This window comes from Delphinapterus leucas, chromosome 10, assembly GCF_059928025.1.
Source record: "Delphinapterus leucas isolate spDelLeu-1000000601 "Yukka" chromosome 10, BTC_Dleu_Yukka2, whole genome shotgun sequence".
Lineage (NCBI taxonomy): Eukaryota > Metazoa > Chordata > Mammalia > Artiodactyla > Monodontidae > Delphinapterus > Delphinapterus leucas.
The window spans coordinates 100,091,997-100,117,266 of record NC_143138.1 but is presented as its reverse complement, the minus strand read 5'-3'; the positions used below and the strand labels follow the sequence as shown (position 1 = coordinate 100,117,266).

The following is a 25,270-nucleotide window of genomic DNA, read 5'->3' as shown; positions in this document are numbered from 1 at the left end:
CAGCCAAGATGTAACAGTTTTTGCCTGGTCATCAAAGGAACATGCAGTCTTGCGTTATCCTGATGGAAGATTATGCGTTTTCTGTTGACTAATTCTGGACGCTTTTTGTCGAGTGCTGGTTTCAGTTGGTCTAATTGGGAGCAGTACTTGTTGGAATTAATTGTTTGGTTTTCCAGAAGGAGCTCATAATAGAGAACTCCCTTCCAATCCCACCACATACACAACATCACCTTCTTTGGATGAAGACCAGCCTTTGGTGTGGTTGGTGGTGGTTCATTTCGCTTGCCCTACAACCTCTTTCATTCTGCGTTATTGTACAGTATCCACTTTTCATTGCCTGTCGCAATTTGTTTTAAAAACGGAACGTTTGGGCTTCCCTGGTGGCGCAGTGGTTGGGAGTCCACCTGCTGATGGAGGGGACACGGGTTCGTGCCCCGGTCCGGGAGGATCCCACGTGCCGTGGAGCGGCTGGGCCCGTGAGCCATGGCCGATGAGCCTGCACGTCCGGAGCCTGTGCTCTGCAGCGGGAGAGGCCACGGCGGCCCGCGTACCGCAAAAAACAAAAACAACAACAACAAAAAAAATGGAACATTTTCATTACGTTTAAGTAGAGAATTGCATGCGGAAATATGGTCAAGAAGGTTTTGTTCGCTCAACTTGTGTGGAACCCAAACATCAAATCGATGAACATAACCAAGCTGGTGCAAATGATTTTCAGTGCTTGATTTGGATATTTTGAATATGTTGTCCATTTCCCACGTGGTAAAACATTGATCTCAATTACTGTCTCGATTTGATCACTGTCAACTTCAACTGGTCTGCCCGACTGTGGAGCATCGTCCAGTGAGAAATCTCCAGCACGAAACTTCACAAATCGCTTTTGACACGTCTGATCAGTCACAGCACCTTCTCCATATACTGCACAAATCTTTTTTTGGCATTTCAGTTGCATTTTTACCTTTTTTGAAATAATAAAGCATAATATGCCAAAAATGTTGCTCTTTTCCTTCCATCTTCAATATTAAAATAGCTACACAAAAATTCACCGATTTTGATGTCTTGTTTTATTTTTTTTATTTTTATTTATCTATTTTTTGCGATATGCGGACCTCTCACTGTTGTGGCCTCTCCTGTTGCTGAGCACAGGCTTTGGACGCGCAGGTTCAGCGGCCATGGCTCACGGGCCCAGCCGCTCCACGGCATGTGGGATCTTCCCAGACCGGGGCACGAACCTGTGTCCCCTGCATCGGCAGGCGGACCTCTCAGCCACTGCGCCACCAGGGAAGCCCCGATGTCTTGTTTTAAATGCACGCTGATATGACAGCTGTCACATACAATTAACAAAATTGTTTCAAATGAAGTTAAAGACAACTAAGTGCTACTAGAGCCATCTTATGGAAAAAACCGAACGAACCTTTTGGCCTACCCAATATTAGAATAAGAAGTCAAGAGACCTGGGCTTATAGTTCCAGGTTGGCTTTTAACGGGTGGTATAACCCTTGATGAGTCTTTAGATCTCTAATCCCCATTTTGTTAATTTTTGAGTTGTCTATGAAATATTCTATGGAAATACACTAAAATAGAAGTTTTCTGAGTAATTTATTTAAGCAGAAGATGTCACCTACAAGAAAGCCCACATACTACTGTTTTCACAATTACTCTGTATATTGTATTGTTAATTACTTTTGTTCAGGAATTCTAATTATTTGTCTATTTATTTTTACCAGGTTTAAGTATTGTGTAAGCTGCATCAATGGAGCACATACAGGGGGCCTGGAAGACGATCAGCAATGGTTTTGGATTCAAAGACGCTGTGTTTGATGGCCCCAGCTGCATCTCCCCTACAATAGTTCAGCAGTTTGGCTATCAGCGTCGGGCATCAGATGATGGCAAACTTACGGACCCTTCTAAGACAAGCAACACTATCCGTGTTTTTTTGCCAAACAAGCAAAGAACAGTGGTACGTGAACATTCCTCTCAGAAAATGTAGTTGTCCATCACCCTATAGAAAACGTTATGGATCATGTTGCCCATCTTATAGGCAGGCAAAACTTCACTGTCACGTTGAGTCTTTATTTTAAAATTTTATTTTAGTGTTTTGTAGTTGTACCTGTTTTTTTGTTTTTAATTGAGGTATAGTTGATTTATGATATTGTGTTAGTTTCAGGTATAAAGTGATTCCGATATATATATATATATATATATATAAAATTTCAGATTTTTTCCATTATAGGTTATTACAAGATACTGAACAGTTCTTTGTGTTATACAGTAAATCCTTGTTGCTTATCTATTTTATGTATAGTAGTTTGTGTCTTTTAATCCCATACTCCTAATTTATCCCACCTTTCCCCTTTGGTAACAGTAAGTTTGTTTTCTATATCTGTGAGTCTATTTTGATTTTGTGTATAGGTTCATCTGTATTCTAGATTCCACATTTAAGTGATAATCATATAATATTTGTTTTTTTCTGTCTGACTTCACTTGGTATGGTATTCTTTTTTTTTTTTTTTAAGTATTTATTTATTTGGCTGTGCTGGGTCTTAGTTGCGGCACACGGGATCTTTAGTTGCGACATGCGGGGTCTAGTTCCCTGACCGGGAATTGAACCTGGGCCCCTTGCATTGGGAGCTCAGTGTCTTAACCATGGGACCACCAGGGAAATCCCAGTATGGTATTCTTCAGTGGCAATATTTCATTTCTTTTTTATGGCTGAGTAATATTCCATTGGTGGGCATTGGGGTTGTTTCCATGTCTTGCCTATTGTAAATAGTGCTGCTGTCAACTGGGGTGCATGTATCTTTTCGAATTAGAGTTTTCATCTTTTCTGGATAGATGCCCAGGAGTGGGATTGCTGGATCATATGGTAACTCTAGTATTAGTTTTGTTTTTGTTTTTAATAAATTTATTTATTTATTTATTTTTGGCCATGTTGGGTCTTTGTTGCTGCATGCAGGCTTTGTTTTTCTAGTTGTGGCGAGCGAGGACTACTCTTCGTTTGCAGTGTGTGGTCTTGTCATTGCAGTGGCTTCTATTGTTGTGGAGCGTGGGCTGTAGGGCACGCGAGCTTCAGTAGTTGTGGTGTGCGGGCTCAGTAGTTCTGGCTCAAGGGCTCTAGAGCTTAGTAGTTGTGGTGTATGGGCTTAGTTGCTCCTCAGCATGTGGGATCTTCCTGGACCAGGGCTCAAACCCATGTCCCCTGCATTGGCACGTGGATTCTTTAACCACTGCACCACCAGGAAAGTCCCTAGTTTTAGTTTTTTAAGGAACCTCCATACTCTTTTCCATAGTGTGTGCAGTAATTTACATTCCCACCAGCAGTGTAATAGGATTCCACTTAGGGTCTTTGTTAATTGGCGTTCCAGTTGCAGATTTTATTGCTTTATGTTCTTTTCACACCCCTTGCTTTATCCCAGCTCTTGGCCTTCATTCTGTTGTTTGTCTTGCCTGAAATGTCTTCTTTACTGACATTTCCTCTAAACAGATAGTACACTCTTATTTATTTATTTATTATTATTTTTTTTTGCGGTACGCAGGCCTCTCACTGTTGTGGCCTCTCCCGTTGTGGAGCACAGGCTCCTGACGTGCAGGCTCAGCGGCCACGGCTTACGGGCCCAGCCGCTCCACGGCATGTGGGATCTTCCCGGACTGGGGCACGAACCCGTGTCTCCTGCATCAGCAGGTGGACTCTCAACCACTGCGTCACCAGGGAAGCCCTGTACCCTTTTTTTAGATTCCACATATAAGCAATATCATATGATATTTATCTTTCTCTGTCTGACTTCACTCAGTGTGATAATCTCTAGGTCCATCAATGTTGCGGCAAATGGCATTATTTCGTTCTTTGTTATGGCTGAGTAATATTCCATTGTATATATGTACCACATCTTCTTTATCCATTCCTCTGCTGTTGGACATTTAGGTTGCTTTTATGTCCTGACTATTGTAAATAGTTCTGCAATGAACATTGGGGTGCATGTATCTTTTTGAATTATGGTTTTCTCCAGATATATGCCCAGGAGTGGGATTGCTGGATCATAGGGTAGCTCTTCTATTTCTAGTTTTTAAAGTAATCTCCATACTGTTCTCCATAGTGGCTGTACTAATTTATATTCCCCCCAACAGTGTAGGAGGATTCCCTTTTCTCCATGCCCTCTCCAGCATTTATTGTTTGTAGATTTTTTGATGATGGCCATTCTCACTGGTGTGAGGTGAAAATAGTACATTCTTATGGGGATGTATTTCAAAGGGTTCTTTGAAAAATTCCCTTAGACATTTCTGGTGATTAAAAAATTGTTTTGTTCTGATATTAAAGCAAACTGTTCATTTAAAAATTTTTTGGTATTACAGGTATATTGAAGGAAATAAAATTACCTAGAAAAAATTATTTTGGTAAATTTCCTAGGACTTGTGGCAAAGCTGGAGGTAGCTTAAAAATCACAGCTGTTTTCCAAGGGCACTAAACTAGCCAGTTATTCCTGCATAGTTTCTGACACAAAATCTCAACTTTTCTAAGAAATTACTGCTCAAAAAATTTCTTACTATGCTGGGAGGGGGAAAAAAAAACACCTGGTTGAAACTGAAAAGTGAAGTTGTGCTAATTTTGCTTGCCCTGGGACATTTGTGAAAACCTTCCCTCAAAACGTCCACACCTCCTCCTTTCCCACCCTCTGTTTTTTGTGTAAAAGCAGTGCATTTTGTTTATTCTGTGTACCTAGGCGAGGCAAGGTTCCAAGGTTGGCAAGTACAGTCCAGAGTTTTCTCAGTTTGTTTCTAACAGTTCAACCTCTCCACTTTACTAAAACTTCCTTTACACTTCTTTTGTGACCCTAAAGAGCCTTCCAGTTATAGTGTTGTACATTTAGGTACATTTTGAACTGAAGGCAAAACTCAAAGGCATTTTAAAGTGTGAGTAAATTTATTTTTGTTCCCTTTCCTACAAATGAAAGTTTAATGGCTGGCAAAATAAATAGTAATAATAATCCCCTTATCTTTCAACAGTAGTCTTTCATTTGCAAAGTGATTTTTACCCATTATTTCTCAATAATTTTCTTTCTTACCTTAAGTGGAGAGCCCAGGTGGGAAGTCTGAATGTGATGGGAAGCTGAAGATCATCTGGTGCTGCTTCTGGGCATTACTGCCACTATCTTCTCCAGCCCCATCTACCAGTTTGCCTGGAAGAGTGGGAAACTTAGTTTGGCATAATAATTAAGTGTATGGGCCTTTAAGACAACAAGGCCCAAATTTAAATCCCTGTATTGCCTTTTATAAGCTGTATCATCTAAACAAATTACATAATATTTTTAGCCTCTGTTTCCTGACCTTTATGAAATGAGGCTCATGCTGACTACATGTTCATAAGTAAAATGGCAGTTATGATTATTTCTGAGTGTTTTCTATATCTGTGTATCCTTTTTTTTTAAATTTTTATTTTTGGCTGTGTTGGTTCTTCGTTGCTGTGCATAGGTTTTCTCTAGTTGTGGCGAGTGGGGGCTTCTCGTTGCAGAGCACGGGCTCTAGGCACGTGGGCTTCAGTAGTTGCAGTACATGGGCTCAGTAGTTGCGGCACATGGGTTCTAGAGCGTGTGGGCTTCAGTAGTTATGGCGTGTGGGCTCAGGAGTTGTGGCTCGCGGGCTCTAGAGCGCAGGCTCAGTAGTTGTGGCACACGGGCTTAGTTGCTCCACGGCATGTGGGATCTTCCTGGACCAGGGCTCGAACCCGTGTCCCCTGCATGGGCAGGTGGATTCTTAAACACTGCGACACCAGGGAAGTCCGGCATTTGTGTATACTTGACCGCCTTCATTTGAGCACAGCTGGTGGTTGGGGATGACTGATTTGGAAGCTTGACTTCTCCGACAGCTTTTGAGAAGGTTCTGTCAGAGAAAGTTAGTTTCTTCTGTTTCTTTGACCAGAGATGGACTGTGTGTCTCTGCAAGAACCACCTTCTTTCACTAGGCACCCAGCTTCAGGGGAGCATTGAAGGAGGAAGGAGTCATTTGCTGGCCAGCATGGCCAGTCAGCTGTTTCTAATCATCCCCAGGTTGCTTCACTGCTGGAGCCCAGAATGACTATCATAATCACTTAGTGGGCTCCAGAGATTAGTCAGATTTAGCTGATTACAACCTGTGTCCATGGGGAGTTGTAGAGAAGAGTGATAGAGAGGATCTACGTCTGATTTAAATAATTTTAGAATAATTAGTAGTTGCTTGTTTTTTGAATTTTTCTTGTCATTTGTTTGTAAACATGTGTCTCTTTGACTAACTGCTGCTGTTAATTATTATTGGATGAGTGATTGGATCATAGCTGAGGCCCATTAATTACCACTGGAATCACCCGAGAAGCAGTTTAAAATACAGATTCCTGAGCTTCATTCAAGATGACTGAATCAGATGGATGTGTTAGAGGGGGCAGGCCAGGAAAATATTTTCACAGGCTCCTCAGATGATTGTAATATCAGCCACATTTGGGAACCCCACTGGATTAGAAGATATTTAAAGAACTGTTTAGCTCTTGGAGCTGTGACTTTTAATGAAGATTAAATAGCACAGATATCACTTTACGGTTTTCAAAGTACTACTGCACAGTATTTGATACAGGTCATGATTCTATTAATGTGTGTGTTGATTTACTTTTCATTGTCCTTATTTTTGGTGTATTCATAGTTCAGATCATTCTCTCTCCCTTTACTTTGTTGTTTTGTGTCTGGAAGCTGGAAGTTAGTGGGATATTTCTAAGGGTATCACTGCTTCAAGAAACCTTTAAAATAAACTTGTGAAACACTGTAAATGAATATTTTAAAATATTTTAAACCTTTAAAATAAGTACACACATCACTCACCTCCGTCTGGGAAGGGGCTGGGTTGGCCACTGTCAGCTGTCACACTTTCACCCAGTGGAAGGACTCTACTTTGGGCAGTTTGCAAGCACTGCTAATCTACATTCTGCTCTCTCTGCAGCCCATACTGTCTAGTTGCCTTACTTTTGATTAACTTTATTGGCTTTAAAAACAAAATGTATAGGGCTTTTATTGAAATGCTTAAGAGCTTCAGTGAAATTTTTATATAGTTGCCATTATTAGCAGCCTGGCACTCACACTTTATGTTAGGCTTTTTTTTTTTTTAAGATTTATTTATTTATTTAGTTTATTTTTGGCTGCATCGGGTCTTAGTTGTGGCATGCGGGATCTTCACTGAGGCATGCAGGATCTTTTTATGTTTTTTATTTTTTAACTAATTATTTGTGGCTGCGTTGGGTCTTTGTTGCCGCATGCGGGCTTTCTCTAGCTGTGGCGAGCGGGGGCTACCCTTCGTCGCAGCGTGTGGGCTTCTCGTTACGGTGGCTTCTCTTGTTGTGGAGCATGGGCTCTAGGCACGCCGGCTCAGTAGTTGTGCCTCGTGGGCTTAGTTGCTCTGCGGCATGTGGGATCTTCCTGGACCAGGGATCGATCCTTTGTCCCCTGCATTGGCACGTGGATTCTTAACCACTGCACCACCAGGGAAGTCCTAAGGCATGCAGGATCGTTCGTTGCAGTGTGTGGGCTCTTCGTTGCGGCACGCAGGCTTCTCTCTCTAGTTGTGGGGTGCAGTGTTTTCTCTTCTCTAGTTGTGGCGCACAGGCTCCAGGGCGCGTGGCTTCCAGAGCCCGTGGGCTCTGTAGTTTGCAGGACGCAGGCTCTCTAGTTGGAGTGCATGAGCTCAGTAGTTGCGGCGTGCGGGCTTAGTTGCCGCGCGGCATGTGGGATCCTAGTTACCTGACCGGGGATCAAACCCGCGTCCCCTGCATTGGAAGGCGGATTCTTTTCCACTGGACCACCAGGGAAGTCCCTCTGTTAGGCTTCTGAGTGCCTGCTGAGTTTTTGAGGATTGGGTACAGGGGGATGTGAAGGGGCGTATACTGCTAAGGCTGTCTGGAATGGGTGTGCAGATTTATTTAAACTAGCAGTGATGTTTGTCCTGACAGCAGGGCAGAGGCTTTATTTCCTCCACTTCCTGCTTGCCCTCCCTAGTGTGAAGTGCATGTGAGATGGAATTTTTGTTAGGAATATCAACCATTTTGTTGAAAATAGGTTGAAATACAAAGTTTTGATCAGAAGAACTCATGTTTGTTTATAGATTGGGTTGGCTTATTTTCCTTTCTGGCGGATATTTATGCTTGCATGAACATTTCATTGAGTCAAACAAATTAGAGATGTAGAAAGGGAAAGTTGATCATTTCTCTCTCCCAACCACTTTCTCATAGGGGTAACAGCTGAGTATCTTTTCACACTCATATAACATATATAAACATATATAGGTTCCTCACCCTTTAAATAATCTTACTCTTTGTATCATTCTGAAAAATACTTTCCCCCAGTTAATATGAACACCCTCTGACGAGTCATTATAAGTAATATATTAGCAGCACCGTGTGACACATACAGATGTTCTGTACTTTATTCAAGCACTTACCTATTGCTGGACATTCTGGGTGCTTCCTCTGTGTGTGTGTTTGCCATTATTGTTGACCCTTGAACAACTAAGGGGGTTACGGGCGCCAACCCCGTGTGCACTTGAAAATCCGAGTATAACTTACAGTCATCCCTTGGTATATGTGCTCTGTATCTGCTGTTCCATATCCTCGGATTCAACAAACCACAAATCATGTAGTACTGTAGTATTTCCTATTGAAAAAAATCCACGTGTAAGTGGACCTGTGCAGTTGAGAGCCATGTTGTTGAAGGATCAACTGTACAAGCAATGCTGTCATAAAATCTTCTACATATACCCTTACAGACTGGTGGATTTATTTCTGTATTCACCTTTCCAAGGGATGTGCTTGTGCAGCCTGTGTTGGTTCTAAAGGTGATCCTTTGTTTGTAGGTCAATGTGCGGAATGGAATGAGCTTGCATGACTGCCTTATGAAAGCTCTCAAGGTGAGGGGCCTGCAACCAGAGTGCTGTGCAGTTTTCAGACTTCTCCACGAACACAAGGGGTAAGAACTCAAAAGTCAGCCAGCTCTTCCTTCATACTAGTAAGGATTTCCTAGCTTCAAATAATAAGTGTTTCCATAAAAAAAAAATTGTACTCGCTTCCTATAGAATAGTGAATATTTGAATACCCTTGTTTATAAAGAGACAATTCAGAAAAATAAGATACCAAGAACTTGAAAATTTTGCTTGAATATTGCATTGGAATATAAAATACATGTTAGTTGTTGGGTAGTGTTTCCATAGAAGGAAACAGTAATGTCAGATGGTATGTTTCTCAAGAGCAAGATTTTTGTGTTTGCTATAATGCAGTTAACAGAGCGGGTACTCAGAAAGTGTTTCATTATTATTTATAGTTAAAGAATACTGTCTTTAAGAGATTAACTTTTATAATTCACTCATTTTTATTCAGTTAATATTTACTGAATCCCAGCAGTTTGACAGATACAGGGCTAAAAGATGCAGGAGAATTTCTGCTTCAAGGAGGATCAGTGTAGTTCATCCTATTCCTAATGGTGGTAGCAAGATAGAGGCATCGCCTCAAAGTCTAGGAGTAATACCCCGTAGCATCAGAGCCATCTGTGACTGTTACCTGTTACTGTTTCCCCCCAAATCTGGGATAACAACCTTAATTTTACCTTCTTCTTGGAAAGTGCTAGTTCTGTTATTGATCTTTAGCTTGCATCTTTTATATTTCAAGGGGCTCCCTAGTTTGAGAGACTAGCTTAGGTAATGAGTACTCAAAATGTTGCCAGAATTTGGCTCCCTGTTCACTGATGCCGAATAAAAATACGGAGACAGAGATTTGGAAGGTAAGAAATAGAGAAGCTTTTTATTTTCTTTGCCAGGCAAAGGGAAGACACAGCAGGCTAGCGCCTCAAGAACTGTGTCCCCCTGTCCTGGGGAATTACAGGGGGTGTTACAGGTGGAACTAGCAGTCCAGGGTAAGTGATAAGGATGAGAGTGGTGAAGGTCTTGTATTCTTCTTGCAGTATTTTAAAACAGTCACCGTTGGCATCAGGCAGTCTGGTAATTGGGTCCATTTATCTCTGGGTTATCAGCCGGGTGACCTACTTTATGAATGTAAACATCTACAAGGGGTGATTTGCTACAAGAGAATGCAGCCAGAATAAATGCCAGGTGCAGGGAACAATTCATATGGAATCAGAGAGTAATTACCTTTGTTTAGCTTTGTGAAGGACAAGTCTAGCTACAAGTGTTTGTTAGTAGTAACAGCTAAAGAATAACCAAGATTGTTAGTAGTAACAGCTAAAGAATAACCAAGATTGCTTAACTCTTTCAGTCCTGTTTATGCTGTTTCCCCAGCCTGTTCATTGTTTATTTTCCTTATCAGAAAAGTTTCATTTCTATTTTTGCTGCAACAAAAAGGGTGAGCATAAATTCATCTGTTTATGTTATTCCTCTCAGCTTAGGGGCTTTTTGCTGAAGTGCAAAATCTTTGAAGCAGATGCCAGTTTTATGTGGGTACAGTCCCAGGTTGGTCCCCAAGCCAGTGCCTGGCGCTCCCTAAAGACTAGAGAGACTCTGAGACAGTGAGGGGCTTGAGCCACTCTTGTCCACGCTGTATTTGTTTGAAGCTACCCTAGGTTCTCTTTTGGATGGATGGCACCTCAAGACTGATTAGGAAACAGGACTGACCCTCTCCCTCTTCATTAGGGCAAAACAGGACTTTGGAGTAATGTTGGGTTTCCCAGACCTTGTATAGGGAAATATATTAAGGGATGGATTATTTACTGCCATGTAATGAGAAAGATGGCTCTAATAGGCTTCTCGAAGGTGAAGGGAGAGGTTAGAATGGTGCTGTGTATGTGGTGTTCTCTCCCTACCTGAGAATATTCTTCCTTCAGGAAATGGGCCAGATAAACTAGATAAGACATGAGGAAGGAACTGGGAATTAATTTTTACTTAAATGTACCTATTTTTCTGTCTTGTTTAGGCACAGTAAGAGTGGTTTCAGAGTAAATTTTAAGACAGTTGAGTCTTTCATCAATTTATATGTATAGACTCTGCAGACAGTTCTACAGATTTGAGCCCAATCTTCATAGAAAAGTGCATTTTATTTGTGATTCCTTTCTATTTATGTATTTTCTAGATTGAAGTAGGCTAGTGATTAAATTTTGCTACTGTAGCAATATTTGTAACCCATTTTGTAGGATTTTAGGATTTTTATAGGATTTTAATGTTATAAAGTCCAGTTTATTGCATATTTCCTTTATCATGAGATTGTTTTATTGTTTAAAAAAAACTTTATTCTAAGAGTACAAGCTTTGGAGTCTGACTGACCTGGATTCCAAATAGGCCCTTACACTCTGTGTGTGGCCTTGAGCAAGTTACCTTCTTAGAGCCCCATTTCTCTCATTTCTAAGATGGGGATAATAATGTCCACTTCATAGGTTTTTTGTTTTTGTTTTTTTCATATTTATTTGGGTGTACTGGGTCTTAGTTGTGGCAGGCGGGTTCCTTAGTTGCGGCATGCGAACTCTTAGTTGCAGCATGCATGTGGGACCTAGTTCCCTGAGCAGGGATCAAACCCGGGCCCCCTGCATTGGGAGCACGGAGTCTTATCCATTGCGCCACCAGGGAAGTCCTTATAGGTTTGTTGTATGAATTAAATGTCAGTGTTGTATGGGATTTAAGTTAAGTTTTATGTTTATGTAGCATGAGCTAAATGGTAGCTGTTGTTATTACTGGTATTCAACTCTTTCACCTAATTTAAGTATTTCCCTTTCATATTATGTTTTTTAAAATCCTCTTTAGTAAAAAAGCACGTTTAGATTGGAATACTGATGCTGCCTCGTTGATTGGAGAGGAACTTCAAGTAGATTTCCTGGATCATGTTCCACTCACAACACACAACTTTGTAAGTTGCAGATCTCTTCTCTCTTTGTGGTATGCTGGGTGCTTTGGCTGGCACAATAGGAATTTCTCAGAGATAATAAGTATATATGTTGTTGGATTGTTTAAAGCTGTGCCATTGTTTACAGTAAAGCAATTTAGGTGTCATTAGATCACAGATGTACTTTAATTTCTGTGTATGAATTTTACAGATGTTGGAAGTGTGATTCTCCATTCTCATAAAACCTCTTGGGGGTCAAGAAGGAAATTATTTTGTTGTTTATTCAGTATAATTTACACCTGTGTTCTTGTTCCAGGCTCGGAAGACCTTCCTGAAACTTGCCTTCTGTGACATCTGTCAGAAGTTCCTGCTAAATGGGTTTAGATGTCAGACTTGTGGCTACAAGTTTCACGAGCATTGTAGCACCAAAGTACCTACTATGTGTGTGGACTGGAGTAATATCAGACAACTCTTGTAAGGCATTGTTCTTTTTTCAAAGAATATAAGGGGGCAGGGAGATATAAACCCCTTTTGAGGATGCATACTGTATATTTGACTGACAAGTCTGGGTTTTAGACTTATTAAATGAATTATCATGATCTGGAAACGATCTACTTTAGAAACATGACAGTTCTGAAACTAGCAAGTTTTAAGGTGGTATATAACACTCTAAAACGAGTTGGTAGGAGTATTACCTGTCAAATAGAGATTGATATACTGTGCTTCAGTAAGGCAAAGAGCAGAGGGATATGACCCCCCACCCCCCCCCCCAGATTTTTTTTTACTAGGTTGCTAGTAGACAGTACTCTGTCTACTCTTAAACAACACTGAACAGACCTCTGACATCGAGAAGGAGCAGAAAGTGTGGTTGGTGCTGTTTTCTTCACCTCAAACTAGGGAAAACATTAGTCTTAAAATGATATTACAGTAAACCTTAAAAAACACATGTATCCCTCAGGAGACAAACCAGTTACTAAAATATATTCCATATAGACAAACTGGTTTTTTTTAGTAAGGTTTAAATTAAAAGTTACATATTCCAAAGAACCTCTTAAAAACTATTAACAGGGATATGAAAAGTCAAAGGTGAACTTTTATCCTATTTTGAAGGTACCAGAAAAACTAAGGGAACGTTATCATTAAACTACCACGGGAACATCTTTTTTGCTTACGTGGTAGTCACGTGTTGCTTTTGCAAAGAGAGCTTGGGTAGCATAAACAGCACAAACTTTGGAGTCCAGCAGACATTGGTCAAAATCTCAATGTTGTCATTAACTATCTGTAATCCCCTCTGAGCCTCAGCTCACTCATCTGAAAAACGGGGGTATTACCATGGTTGCAGTGTTTTTTGTTTTTTTTTTTGTGGTACGCGGGCCTCTCACTGTTGTAGACTCCCGTTGTGGAGCACAGGCTCCGGACGCGCAGGCTCAGCGGCCATGGCTCACGGGCCCAGCCGCTCCGCGGCATGTGGGATCCTCCTGGACCGGGGCACGAACCCACGTCCCCTGCATCGGCAGGCGGACTCTCAACCACTGCGCCACCAGGGAAGCCCTGCAGTGTTCTTTTGAGGCTTAACTGAGATAACATGTGAACTTACCGGGCACCAAGTGCTCATCTCATGGAGGGAAGATGCCCAGTTAATGTTAATATCACTTTTCCTCTTATTTATGACTTTTGGTGCTGAAGGTGATCTATCCTTCATACTTCTGTCTTTTCATTTGTGCGTTTCTAAGACAGAATGTTTCTGAAAAGCTCTGTGTGATACAGGTTATGAATTGCCCTACTCTAGCTTAAAAGAACACATTATTTTGATATGGCTGGACATTTGGCCAGTATTCCCTAGAAATGCACACTAGAGACTCTGTGCTCATTGGCCGGTCAAGATTGTTCACATTCTGTAGTCATTCAAACCCAGTCACTTGGGTACCCCCTTACCCTGGGTAGCCTGAAATGGTCCAGTAAAATGTGACTAGGAAAAGTTGAGTTTGAGTAGCTGTGAGTTTGCAAGGCCAGGCCCACTGACTGTAAAATTACTACTGCAAGTCTATAAACCAGTCTTCCTCTGATTTCATTTAGGCTGTTCCCAAATTCCACTGTTGGTGATAGTGGGATCCCAGCACTGCCTTCTTTGACAATGCGTCGGATGCGAGAGTCTGTCTCCCGGATGCCTGTTAGGTATTTTTTTTTACCTACTGCTTTTCTTTTGGAAAGTTTTATTGGGGCAGGTGGGATTGAAAGCATGAATACAAGAGTTCCCTTGCGTTCCCTCCTTTCTCTGTGTAAACCCATTGCTGCTTCTGTGGAACTCAGCATTGGCGTTAGAGCAAAACAGAACTTTTTCTCTGTGGTCCTCTAGTTCTTAAACTCTGGAAAGTGACTCTGACTGCAGTTTATTCTATTATCCTAGCATGTCCCTTGTATCTCATTACATTTTAAAGAGTTTGAGATTTTGCCTTCCTCAGTATGCAATGAGCCTCAGGGAAAGCATCCCAAAACAATATACAATGGTTCGGTAAGAATAAAACCCTCAACTTTGAAATGCTTCTTATGGCCTTGCATTGCTAAAACCATGGTATTGGATTGGCCAAAAAGTTCGTTCGGGGTTTTCCGTAACATCTTACGGCAAAACCTGAACGAACTTTTTGGCCAACCCAATATTGAATAAACTGCCATCTTGAAAAGAATCTAATTAGATTTTTAATATAAATACCTGTTTTAACGTGCCTGTGAGTTTGCACATAATTTGTCTTTACTCTGTTTTCCAGCTTTAAAATCAGAGTTTTGTTGAGTCCACATGCCTTACTGTTACACATGAATTTGGAACCTAAAATAAATCTACACCTTTGTCCAAAATATCTGACTTTAATTTATATATAATCATATAATATTTACTGGCCTTTGTAAGACTCATGGAAATTGTTAAAGGCAGTATATCTCAGAACAAGGAGTTTGTACCGAAGTGATATCTGGATATATTTGTATATGACTTTTATTTTTCTTGATAATTTGAAAAGCAAACCTGACTGAAAAACTGTACTTGCTTCTGAAGATTTAGGTAGAAGAAACCAGGCCTCTGAAGGCATTAATGTTGAATTGCCTGGAAAGGCAATTGTGATAGAGCAGTTTCTCTTAGAAAAAAAGTCTTTTATCTCTTGAATCTATGCATGGTGCTACTTGAATCTAAACAAAACTCCCGAGTAATCTTTGGAGCAAATAATGAAAATGTTATACTTAATGCGTGTTCCCAGTTTGGTTGGTGGGAGAGTGGCGTTGGGTAAAAGAGTCCAGTGATAAATTTCACGGTTAGGTATTGAAACCTAAAAACTGAATTCACATTAATTGATTTTGTGAGCTGTTTACGGGGGGAGAGAATGCACAGTGGATAAAATGCTGGCCTGTTTGCAGACATGCTTGGCAGATCTAACCGTCTATTAAAAAATCTTCCTTAAAGTTTTCTAATTTAGTCTCTAAATTAACCTGGGCGAGTTCCATCTAGCTTTAGTAGGGGGTAGTATTGGTTGACAAATACTAATCTGTTCTTTCCCAGAGATGGTCTAAAAATTCGGAGTATCCTGTAGAGGTGATTTATTAAATAGAAGAAAACTTATAACGTATTATTTCTTTTCACATGAATTCTGAGCACATATATTATTTACTTTTTAAAAATTTGCATGCAAAGGCATCTAAACAGAAGAAACAGAAAATAGGTAGTTGAAAGACTTTACCAATACAGAGGCCTGAGTGTCAACCATGGAATTTTCTTTCTCCTTTTCACCTAGTTCCCAGCACAGATACTCCACACCCCACGCTTTCACATTCAACACCTCCAGCCCCTCCTCTGAAGGTTCCCTCTCCCAGAGGCAGAGGTCGACGTCCACACCTAATGTCCACATGGTCAGCACCACCTTGCCCGTGGACAGCAGGATGATTGAGGTAATAGGGTCCTTTGCGGGTGGTGAAGAGTGTCAGTTAGTTATTTGGGTGGGGTTGAGGGTTGTGTCAAGAGAGTTTTGGGTTTCAAACCTGATAAGGAATGTTGCAGCACTTTGTCAGGTCTCTGGACTTTCTGAATTTCTTATTCACTGCATCTTGAGACTAGCTTAATTAATCTGGTTGGTATATCATTCAAATGGAGAACTGAAACTTCCTGAAGAAATGTTAACATTTGAACTGTTTCCATGTTAGATTTGAATAGGATTTCAGTGAGCTAGTGAATAAGATACATAAAGAGTAGTTTCTTTTTCATGTGGCAAAGAAAATAATAGTGATAGAGGACTACAAACTCTCTGAAAGACTTTTAAGTGATTTTATTTAGAAATAAGAGGGTGGAGTCACAGGATTTTAATAAGCAGGTATTTAGGAAGATAAAAATGCGCAAAGCTAGTGTTTTCAAACTGCTTTTTCTTTCCTTGGCTTTATTGTATGTTCTGTTTGGTTTGCTTTCTAGTTCATCTTTATTAACAACTGAATACACTTAAAATACTTCCTTTGTTCTTTATTCTTATTTCTCATTGCTTTGGACTAGAATAACAGCCTGAATGCTTCTCCCAGGGCGTGGTCCAGACGATTTTGTTTGAGGGGAAGAGTAGGTATTCTTCTTCATGCCTTTGCTTTCTTGTAAAGTAGCAGGATTGCTAAGACTGTCAGACAGTAGCCTGTCAAAAATGAAACAATCACTAAATTTTATGTTTCTTGTCAGACTTGGTCTCATGTTTTCTTTTTTGGCAATAGCATATTTGGGAATAAAAAAATAACTTTATGTGGTATTGTTGATAGGTGAAATCAGTTTCTCAAGTGAGATTTTGAGGCCAAGGGTATTAAAAATTTTTTTTAAAAATCATTTTCAACTAAAGACTAATGCTAGATTTGTTTAGCTGTTACTCAACAGCATCACTATTCTATTTATATTTTGTTTAGAAACAAAATATGTCAGTTTGGTTGGTATGCCCTGAAAATCCTTTGATAAGCTTTTATCAAAGACAGCTGTGCTCTATCTACATCATGAATTGTTCCTTGAAAAACCTCAGGGCCACCCACTACCTCAGGCACAGCTTACCTCAGTCAGACCTCAGATCATTTTCGACATACTTGTCCTACCGATCAGATGTGGGAGAGGCTCAGCAAAAGAGTTGGCTTTCGAATGTGGGGCCTAAACTTGTCATTTGGGGGCACTTTGGTTATCACAAGATTATTGTGAGGGGGTCGTGTATGCAAGCTATGAGTTTTATTGTCTCTATTGTATTGTCACTAGCCCTGATAATAATACAGTAATATACCAGTTACTTTTCTTCTGATATGTGATTTAGTCCTGTATAAACACTCTGCTACTTAGAGGGAACATGAAAAGTGAAAATTCTTGAAGTTTTATTATAGAATAACTAGCACATCTGTGGTGCTTAATCCTCTCTGTACTTTAGAAGCGGACCAAATTTTGATTCCTGTTTTTTAAAAATCACATATGATTCAGCATTTTAAAAGTACACTTTCTTGCTTTGTTTAAACCATCTTAGTTCTCTTTAATATTTAGATTTCGAGATGATGATAAATCAGTCCAACTGTAGAAATTAGCACAGAATTAAGTATGAGGTATGTAAGTGGATACAGGGAAGAAAATTACGACATTAAGAAAAAATCCTAGTGCATGGGAATGTACTTCTGGTCAGTAAAAATACATTGTGCCACGCTTTGACTAAAAACAAAGAATAGATTAGTTGAATAATAAAGCTACAGCTGCTAAATATTCTACTGAAATTCAAGTTATTTTGGACAGAGTTTTGTCTACCTGGCAGTCATCCTGTCATACTTAAAAGCATGCAGATTCCTAGGTTTCCCGCCTTCCCTCCCAGACATAGTTAAATCAGTCCTAGTGGGGTGGAGGGGCTTGGGAATCTGTATTCTTAAACACCTCTCCTGGTGATTCTGAAGACTGGCCAGGTTTGAGAACCCCAGAACCAGGCTTTATTGGTAAATTCTGAAGATGTTTGGGTGGGGCTGCGAAAGTGGGGGAGGCGCAGCTTGGCCTGTGATTCTTCTTATCTCTTGTAAAGATGTTATAGAGTGTGAGCATTCTGGTAACAGTTGTGTGAAAAAAAGGATCCTGTCTTTACTGTGGTTACACAAAGAAAACAGAGTAAGACTTCCAAGAGAAATAATTCTCTTTGAGGATATGGGGACCAAGTGTTTTTCTATTATTGTTATTTATATACTCCAAGTGAGGATTTATAAAAATGAGGATTTAGGTCTCATGGAGAGCCCTGTGATTTAAACTGTTCCAACTAAACAGTTTAATAAATTCTCAAGGTAGCCTTTGACCTCTCACCTGAGTAGAATGTAACTAGTTTCAGAGCTTACCCATAAGATCTGAGGAGCATTTTGTGATGAATGAGCTCATGGCTGAGATCCGTGGGTGGTGATTTTTAGTTTTGTTTCTGCCGCCTACTGGTTGTGTGACACTCGCCATGTTCCTTTATCTGTTCATATGTGTTTTCTTATATGTAAAATGTAGGTTTTAGATTAGGGGATTTACGGTCCTTCCAGCTTTCTATGGTTTTAGGTTTGGATAAAATATGTAGTCATGGTGCTTACCCATAGCAAATCCAACTCCTAGAGGAGTAACAGTGAACTTGCCACTGAACCCTTCATTAAAAATATTTTATTATTATTTTTTTGAGCTTTAGTGGAGCAAGATCCCCAGCCACTGGAAGGAGCTCACCTTGATAGTAACTTTGCCAGCCTTCCTTTAAAGAGTATCAGTCTGCAGTGTGCATTGCTTTCTAGAGAGAAAAAAGAATGCTGCTTTATTGTATATGAGAAATTAGCATCAGTCCTCCTAATATTTGATGATAACGATCTTGGAGCTATTGACCACAGACATTTGATGAATTTAATCAAAGAAAAGTTAGAGTATGTAATTAGACCTTTGGTGTTTTAGAGATTTTATAATCAACTTTGCTCCTGTAAATCCTTCTCCCTTTCCCTCCCCCAGAGAACATCTTTTCTAGTGCAGAAATTGACCAGCTTTCCTTTTCTGTTTCAGGATGCAATTCGAAGTCACGGTGAATCAGGTACTTGTCTAAGTCATTTAGCAAATAGTCATGGGCTTTTTCTCTTTATGCTGTGCATCTTCTGTTGACTTACCCATGTGTGAATTCTGTTTGTCTTGTCTATTAAGCCTCACCTTCAGCCTTGTCCAGCAGTCCCAACAATCTGAGCCCAACAGGCTGGTCACAGCCCAAAACCCCTGTGCCGGCACAGAGAGAGCGGGCACCGGGATCCAGCACCCAGGAGAAAAACAAAATTGTGAGTATGGTTAACAGTACCTCTTGCATGTTAGGGTTCAATAAGAAAAGCTTAGTCAGAAATGAGAATGCCTTTAATTTTAGGGTTGGGGGACTCTAATTAAATGAATACATTATAAATATCAATGCCATTTTTGGCATGCTTACATTGGAAAACTTGCTGGTTTGTTGCAAGGCAGGGCACAACTAAAACGGTATTTTCTCAAAAGACAAAAACTGGAATTATAGTTAATATGTCTATCTTTAAAAGATATGGGAATGGATGGAGTTGGGTTGATCTTTTCTTTGACACCCTCGTTCAACAGACTTTTAACAGTCCATGAAGTATAACAGTGATCTCTGCTTGTTTTAGAGGCCTCGTGGACAGAGAGATTCAAGCTATTACTGGGAAATAGAAGCCAGTGAAGTGATGCTCTCCACTCGGATTGGGTCAGGCTCCTTTGGGACTGTTTATAAGGGCAAGTGGCATGGTAAGTTTGGGGCCCTTCCTTTACTACCAGGGTGAAGTCACGTTTCAGTCCAGAGAGTGCCAGGCAGGCTCACAGCAGCACCTCTCCAAGGGTACTTGATTGCATCTGAAGATTGAACTTAATGGTATCTCAGTGACGTTTCATACTGTTCTAAGACTCAACAATGCTATAATTGGTGTGAAAACGTTTTCAGGATAATGAGAAATTGGTGAAAAAGAGTTGAGCACCATAGTGAAATGTCACAGTCTCTTATAAACTGATTAAATACAGTGTGCGCCTGGGAGGAACATGCTTTGAAACTCCTTAAATGTGTTTAAGAGTCTGTTGCTATTAGGAGGGGCATGGATTCTGGAAACTTAAAACTGGAAAGGACCTTAAAGATTTTACATGCCAGAAAACCAAGGTCCCCAAGAGGGGGAACTCACATACCCATGGTCAAACAGTTGTGCACAGGAAAGCCAGGAGCCTCCTAAAACCGATTTTCTTTGCTCTGCCCTGGGATTGGTTGTGGGAATCTCTATCAAACAGGAATGCACAGACTTAATTCTTGAATCTGTGGGGAGTTGGCATTCTTATTTTAATGGAAACACTTTGTCACTTGGAAGAAACTTTCTATTTTAAGGTCTGTAGCCAAAGCTTCTGTATTTTGTCAACATACTTAACATTTCTGTCAGGTTTTTAATGCCTCTGGCTTTAGGATGTCAGCCAGAAAATAGACTGTTTTCTGGAAAATGCTACATGTTCCCCAAAAGACATCTCTTCTAAATTCAGATTTTAATAAAGCAAACAACAACAACAAAACCACACACAAAACCTAGGGTGCCTAGATGCCTGTGTTTCTACTTTGGATGCCACCGTATTTATCTTTATACATAAATGGACAAAGTTATGAGCGTAAAATACATTAGAGCATTAAAATTCAAGTTGTTAAAAACAGAAACACTGTGGATTTTCCACTTATAACTAATCATCTGACAAATTTCTCGTTCTTTGCAGGAACTGGCAAAGGACTGAACGTTTGTAGATACATGTAGGGTGATTCCTTTTCTTTCAAAAATTGCGTCTAATATACTACTGGCCTGCCTCCTGGGTCACTGAGAAATTATGCTGTTGCAGAATATTTTCTACATAGATGTCATAAATGTCTTGGTGATCCCTTAGAAAAGAAAAACACAGTTTTGTGAGATTGAGTGCTTGTATCTGAGACAAGAAGGCTATAAGTAATTGCAGGAAGTGGAGCAGAAAACACTGCTTTTAATGCTTCCATTAGGAGCATTTTATCATTTTTATCTGTTTTTAAGCCTCAGCTAAAAGCCAATACATGCAGTTTAAGTTGCACCCAAATTTAAGCTTCCTCTGATTGAGCACTTTTATTTGGGGGTTCATAGTTTTTCAGAGCATTAGATTTGCCACAGTACTGCCTTGAGCTTCCGTTTTGTCTCAGTCTCGAACTTTTAGATGATGGTAAGGAGATGTATCTGCTATAGTGTTCCTTCCATAAAGACAACTGTCAGGATGTAGCTAACATCTAATGCTTTAGGATTCTACTTTTTCTAACTTAAGAGTGTCAAAAGTCAGAGGAGCGAGGAGCAGTGGACTTTTAGCCCCTCAGAAAGCAAGCTGTGGTCTGTGAATGAAGAGGAAAATGAGAGGGTCAAGGAAAGCGTAATTTCTAGATTGAGTATTTTGTGCTATATTTGCTTCCTTTTTTTTTTCCCCGTTGCTTTTCTAATTCCTATATATAATAGAACGTTTTATTCAATTTATTAAAAATTACAGCTGTTTTGGTGATTCCCCCCCCCACCCCTGCCAGTTCTGCCCATCGGCTATGAACAGAAAAGGTCTTAAAGCAGCCAAAGTGGAGGCCTCAGATCAGTGAACTAATCAGCGCACTTACTTTATGTACAGAAGAGACCCTTTTGGGCCCAAGTGCAGAGTGTCCTTTGGGGCATGAATTTGGGGTCTGATTTGGCAGCCTCTGCTAATTACAAACAACACATTAAAAGAGATGAATATAGCAGTTGAAGCTGTCAGACTTTTAGCAGCGAGGTCACTTACAGCATGAGAAAAAGGCGGCAGCCCCCTCAAGAGCAGATCCCCAAACCTGAGAACACTCTTGGGCCACAGTGTGAAGTCAGCAGCCTGGTATAACCATCTATGGGGATCCCCAGCCCAGCCTAAGGCTGAGGTTTGTCATTTTGACTGAGTCAATAAGAAGTGGAGGAATGGTGTTCATTCTATTTCCATTCTAGAAAGCAGGGGTGTGTATAATAAGTTTTAGACAATCACAGATGATTAAAGCAGGGAAATTAATTGGTGTTTAAAAAGGTAAAAACAGGGCTTCCCTGGGGGGGCAGTGGTTGAGAGTCCGCCTGCCGATGCAGGGGACACAGGTTTGTGCCCCGGTCTGGGAAGATCCCACATGCTGTGGAGCGGCTGGGCCCGTGAGCCATGACCACTGAGCCTGCGCGTCCGGAGCCTGTGCTCCGCAACGGGAGAGGCCACAGCAGTGAGAGGCCCTCGTACCTCTCAAAAAAAAAAAAAAAAAAAAAGGGTAAAAACATTTGAAATTCACCAGTGATGATAGCTCTTCCTTCTTCAATGGTAGATGAATAATATTAATATGTTATTAAAAACATGATACCCAACAGCCATGTATCTTAACTTGCTTGTACTACATTTGCCTCTGACTTTACTATGAAGGGAAAGTAAGAAGTTCTGGTTTGACAAATAATGAGTACTTCATGTAGTTATTAAGCAGTGTTGCTGAATGCCTATTGCACGGAATGCTGGAGAGGTGGACTTAGTCATGATGTGCTTGGTGCCGAGGACTGCTGAGCAACTAAGTCCCCGGTATTCCCTGCTAGAGGCTGTGGCCACTTCCAACTCCAGAGCTTCAAACAGACAGCTTTTCAATTCATAACTTGCCTTGCTGACAGTTGCATCTTAGAATTCACTCATTTCTTCAGCCAGTGTTTCCTGAGCATTCTTCTAATACCGAGCATTTTTCTAGGGGCTAGGAATGAAGCCCTGAGCAAAACAGATAAAAATTCTTTCTCTTACGGAGTTGATATTCTGGTGGGCATAATAACCAAGAAAAGCAAAGGAGATAGTGTGTCCTAAGTGCTAAGGAGAAAAATGGAGGAAAGCAGGTATAGAGTGGCAGGCCTGGTTCATAGTTTTTAGTAGATTGGTTAGGGAGGAGTCTGCTGAGGAAGTGGCATTTGGGAAGCAGCAACAGCAGATGCAAAATGGGCCACTCACCTGGCCTGTCGGAGGAACTCAAGGAGGTCTGAATGGCTTTAGTAGAATGAGAGAGGGAGAGGCTAATAGCAGTGAGGTCTGGGGTGTGGGTTATAAGGTGCCATAAAGACTTTGGATATCATTTGGGTGAAATGGGGGTCTCAGATTGTGTAAGACCTTTAGGAGGTTTGCCCAGCCTTGTCCTGAAAACCAGAGTGATAAGGGAGCTCATGAGTTACCTGAAAAGTCATTCTAGCTCTGGGCATTTCCTACCAGTAGAAAACCATTTTGTATAGGAGTTGAAATTGGTTTTCCTATGGTGTTTGCCCATTGTTCCTACCAGACTGAATCGCTGGTATGGCAGTCCTTGGAAGGTACACATACAAATGAGGGTGTGCTGTAACGCAGAGTATGGTCTCTGGGTTTCAGTAAGAAAGTGCACATAATCTATTACCGTAACTGTTAACCGTGAGCTGCCTGGCCTCTGGATCCCTATGGTGCCGTGGGCTCTGTTTTTAGTTTGACCCTGTTCAGTCTTCCCATCAGTGACTTGCATGACTCAGGTATTGTAGATGACTTACACATCGGTGTCATGCAGATTTGGATAACAGAATTTGGATTTAGAAAGATGGGAGGATTTGAAGTGTCTATGATAGAACAAAGAAAGGATGAACTTTTAACAGGAATAAGTCTTGTTCACGAGTCCAGAAAGTAGAGGCTAGAGGTGGAGGATGTTCAGCTGACAGCAGGTCAGAGCGAGTCACTGTGAACAGGCTTTGGCTGCTGATGGATCATCTGAGGTCTGAGGTTGCATTACTGATCAGGTCCAAAATGGGTGACGCTGAGGGTGAGTTCAGCGACGACTGGAGCATGCCCAGAGAAAAGCTGTGAGAAAGGGAAGGGCTTGCAAAACTAGGCTCATGAACTAGGAAGCAGCCCCTTCTGAGGGACCATCCAGCATCTCCCCAAGTCTTTCTTCTGCATCCCTATCTCCAGCCTGTCCCTTTAAACCCCCATCTATTGCCTGGCCATCTCCTGGCCCTTCCTCTCAGTTGACTGCCACATTGAGTCAGTTCACCTTCACAGGGTTTCTTGCCTCCATCTCCTCCTTTTTTATCCCTGCTGTCACCAATGTGCCTGCATTGCACCCACGTTCTTGTAGCAGACTCCTCCTCCCTGGCCTCCCTCCTGTCCTACAGGTGTCAAATCACATGCTATGTTAGAGTTTCCCAAACACAACTTGGCGTTTCTCTCATCCCCCTTACCTCACCTTTGTTCCTGGTGTACCAAGTCTAGAACAGCCCCTTCCTTTGGCTTATATCGCATTTCCTTCAGAAAACTTTTCTATATCCTCTCTGCCAAGATATTTACTCCCCTCCTCTGTCATCCCCTGACCCCAATCCTGTCTTGGCTCAGACTGCTCCAGAATGGGCAATTATGCAAAAGACTCCTGTCCCTCTACTCAGTCATAAGGAACTTGAGGTTGGGGCTGCATAGTTTACCAGCTCCATCTTCCTAGTTATAAGGTAGCTCTGAATATAGCATATGCAGCTCTGCCATCCAAAGTCAGCAGCACCTTCCAGGCAGCCCTGGGCCCTCAGTAAGTTCATGTGCCAGTGAACTGGATAAGAACCAATTTGGAAGCTGCTGCTAAGTGGGGATTTTAGCTTTAGATGATACAAACAGAGATCACAGGGCAACAGTTAGGGACCTATCATAAGAACCATCTCTGTACCATTTGGTGCTCCCCAAAAGTGGAATGAGTGCTCCAGCAGACTGCAGGGGGGTGCTGCCAAGGGCACATGCTCAGCTGTGGAGGAACTAAGTCACCTCCAAGTGCCACTGAACTTAACTCCTACTTTGTTTGATGATTGTATTTAGTAAAGTTATTTGTCATGAAAAGCTGAGGTCCTAATGGGGCTTCAGGTAATTTACTAGCTTTACAACTATTATAAGTATGACATAACACTTCTGAAAGTGGCTTCTAAATCGGTAGCACCTGTAAAGTAGAATTGATCCCTGGATGTTTCTGAAGTTATATGAAGAGGCTGGTTTTTACTCACAGTGATTGACAGTCAGTAGTCAGTATTTTAGTTAGAAGTACAGCTATTGGAGTCAGACTAGGGTTCTGATCCTGGCTCCAGCACTTTCTTTTGGCTATATGACTTCGGCCAAGTAACTAAACTTCAGTTTGTTGCTTGTAAGATGAGGACGACAGTATTAACGTCATAGAGCAGCTACGAGGATTAAAGGAGGTAATACCTGTGAGAGCAGACAGTGCCAGGGTATAGTAAGCAATCAGTATTAATCATTAGGATTACTTTCTAACGGCACTGAAGGCCGAGACGCTTAATTTCAATATATGTCTTTGAATTTGTACAAGGGAGCTTCTCAGGTCTCATTGAAATGTGGCTGCTGAGTTTAGCATCAACTGC

General features: G+C 41.1%; 1 protein-coding gene across 4 annotated transcripts in view; it reads left to right on the top strand.

The window, feature by feature from the left end:
• RAF1 (Raf-1 proto-oncogene, serine/threonine kinase) overlaps positions 1-25,270 on the top strand; it is a 77,180-nt gene that overhangs the window by 41,186 nt on the left and 10,724 nt on the right. Inside the window, exons 2-10 of one of the 4 annotated variants that reach the window (XM_022562800.2) lie at positions 1,728-1,960; positions 8,860-8,972; positions 11,746-11,848; positions 12,141-12,298; positions 13,901-13,999; positions 15,604-15,757; positions 18,861-18,888; positions 18,996-19,123; positions 19,475-19,592. In XM_022562800.2, coding sequence (XP_022418508.1) covers positions 1,754-1,960; positions 8,860-8,972; positions 11,746-11,848; positions 12,141-12,298; positions 13,901-13,999; positions 15,604-15,757; positions 18,861-18,888; positions 18,996-19,123; positions 19,475-19,592 — 1,108 coding nt within the window. In that variant the 5' untranslated portion in view covers positions 1,728-1,753. Of the gene's footprint in view, positions 1-1,727; positions 1,961-8,859; positions 8,973-11,745; positions 11,849-12,140; positions 12,299-13,900; positions 14,000-15,603; positions 15,758-18,860; positions 18,889-18,995; positions 19,124-19,474; positions 19,593-25,270 lie in introns of those variants that run through there. The other 3 variants (XM_089919732.1, XM_022562801.2, XM_089919733.1) reach the window with 3 other exon arrangements.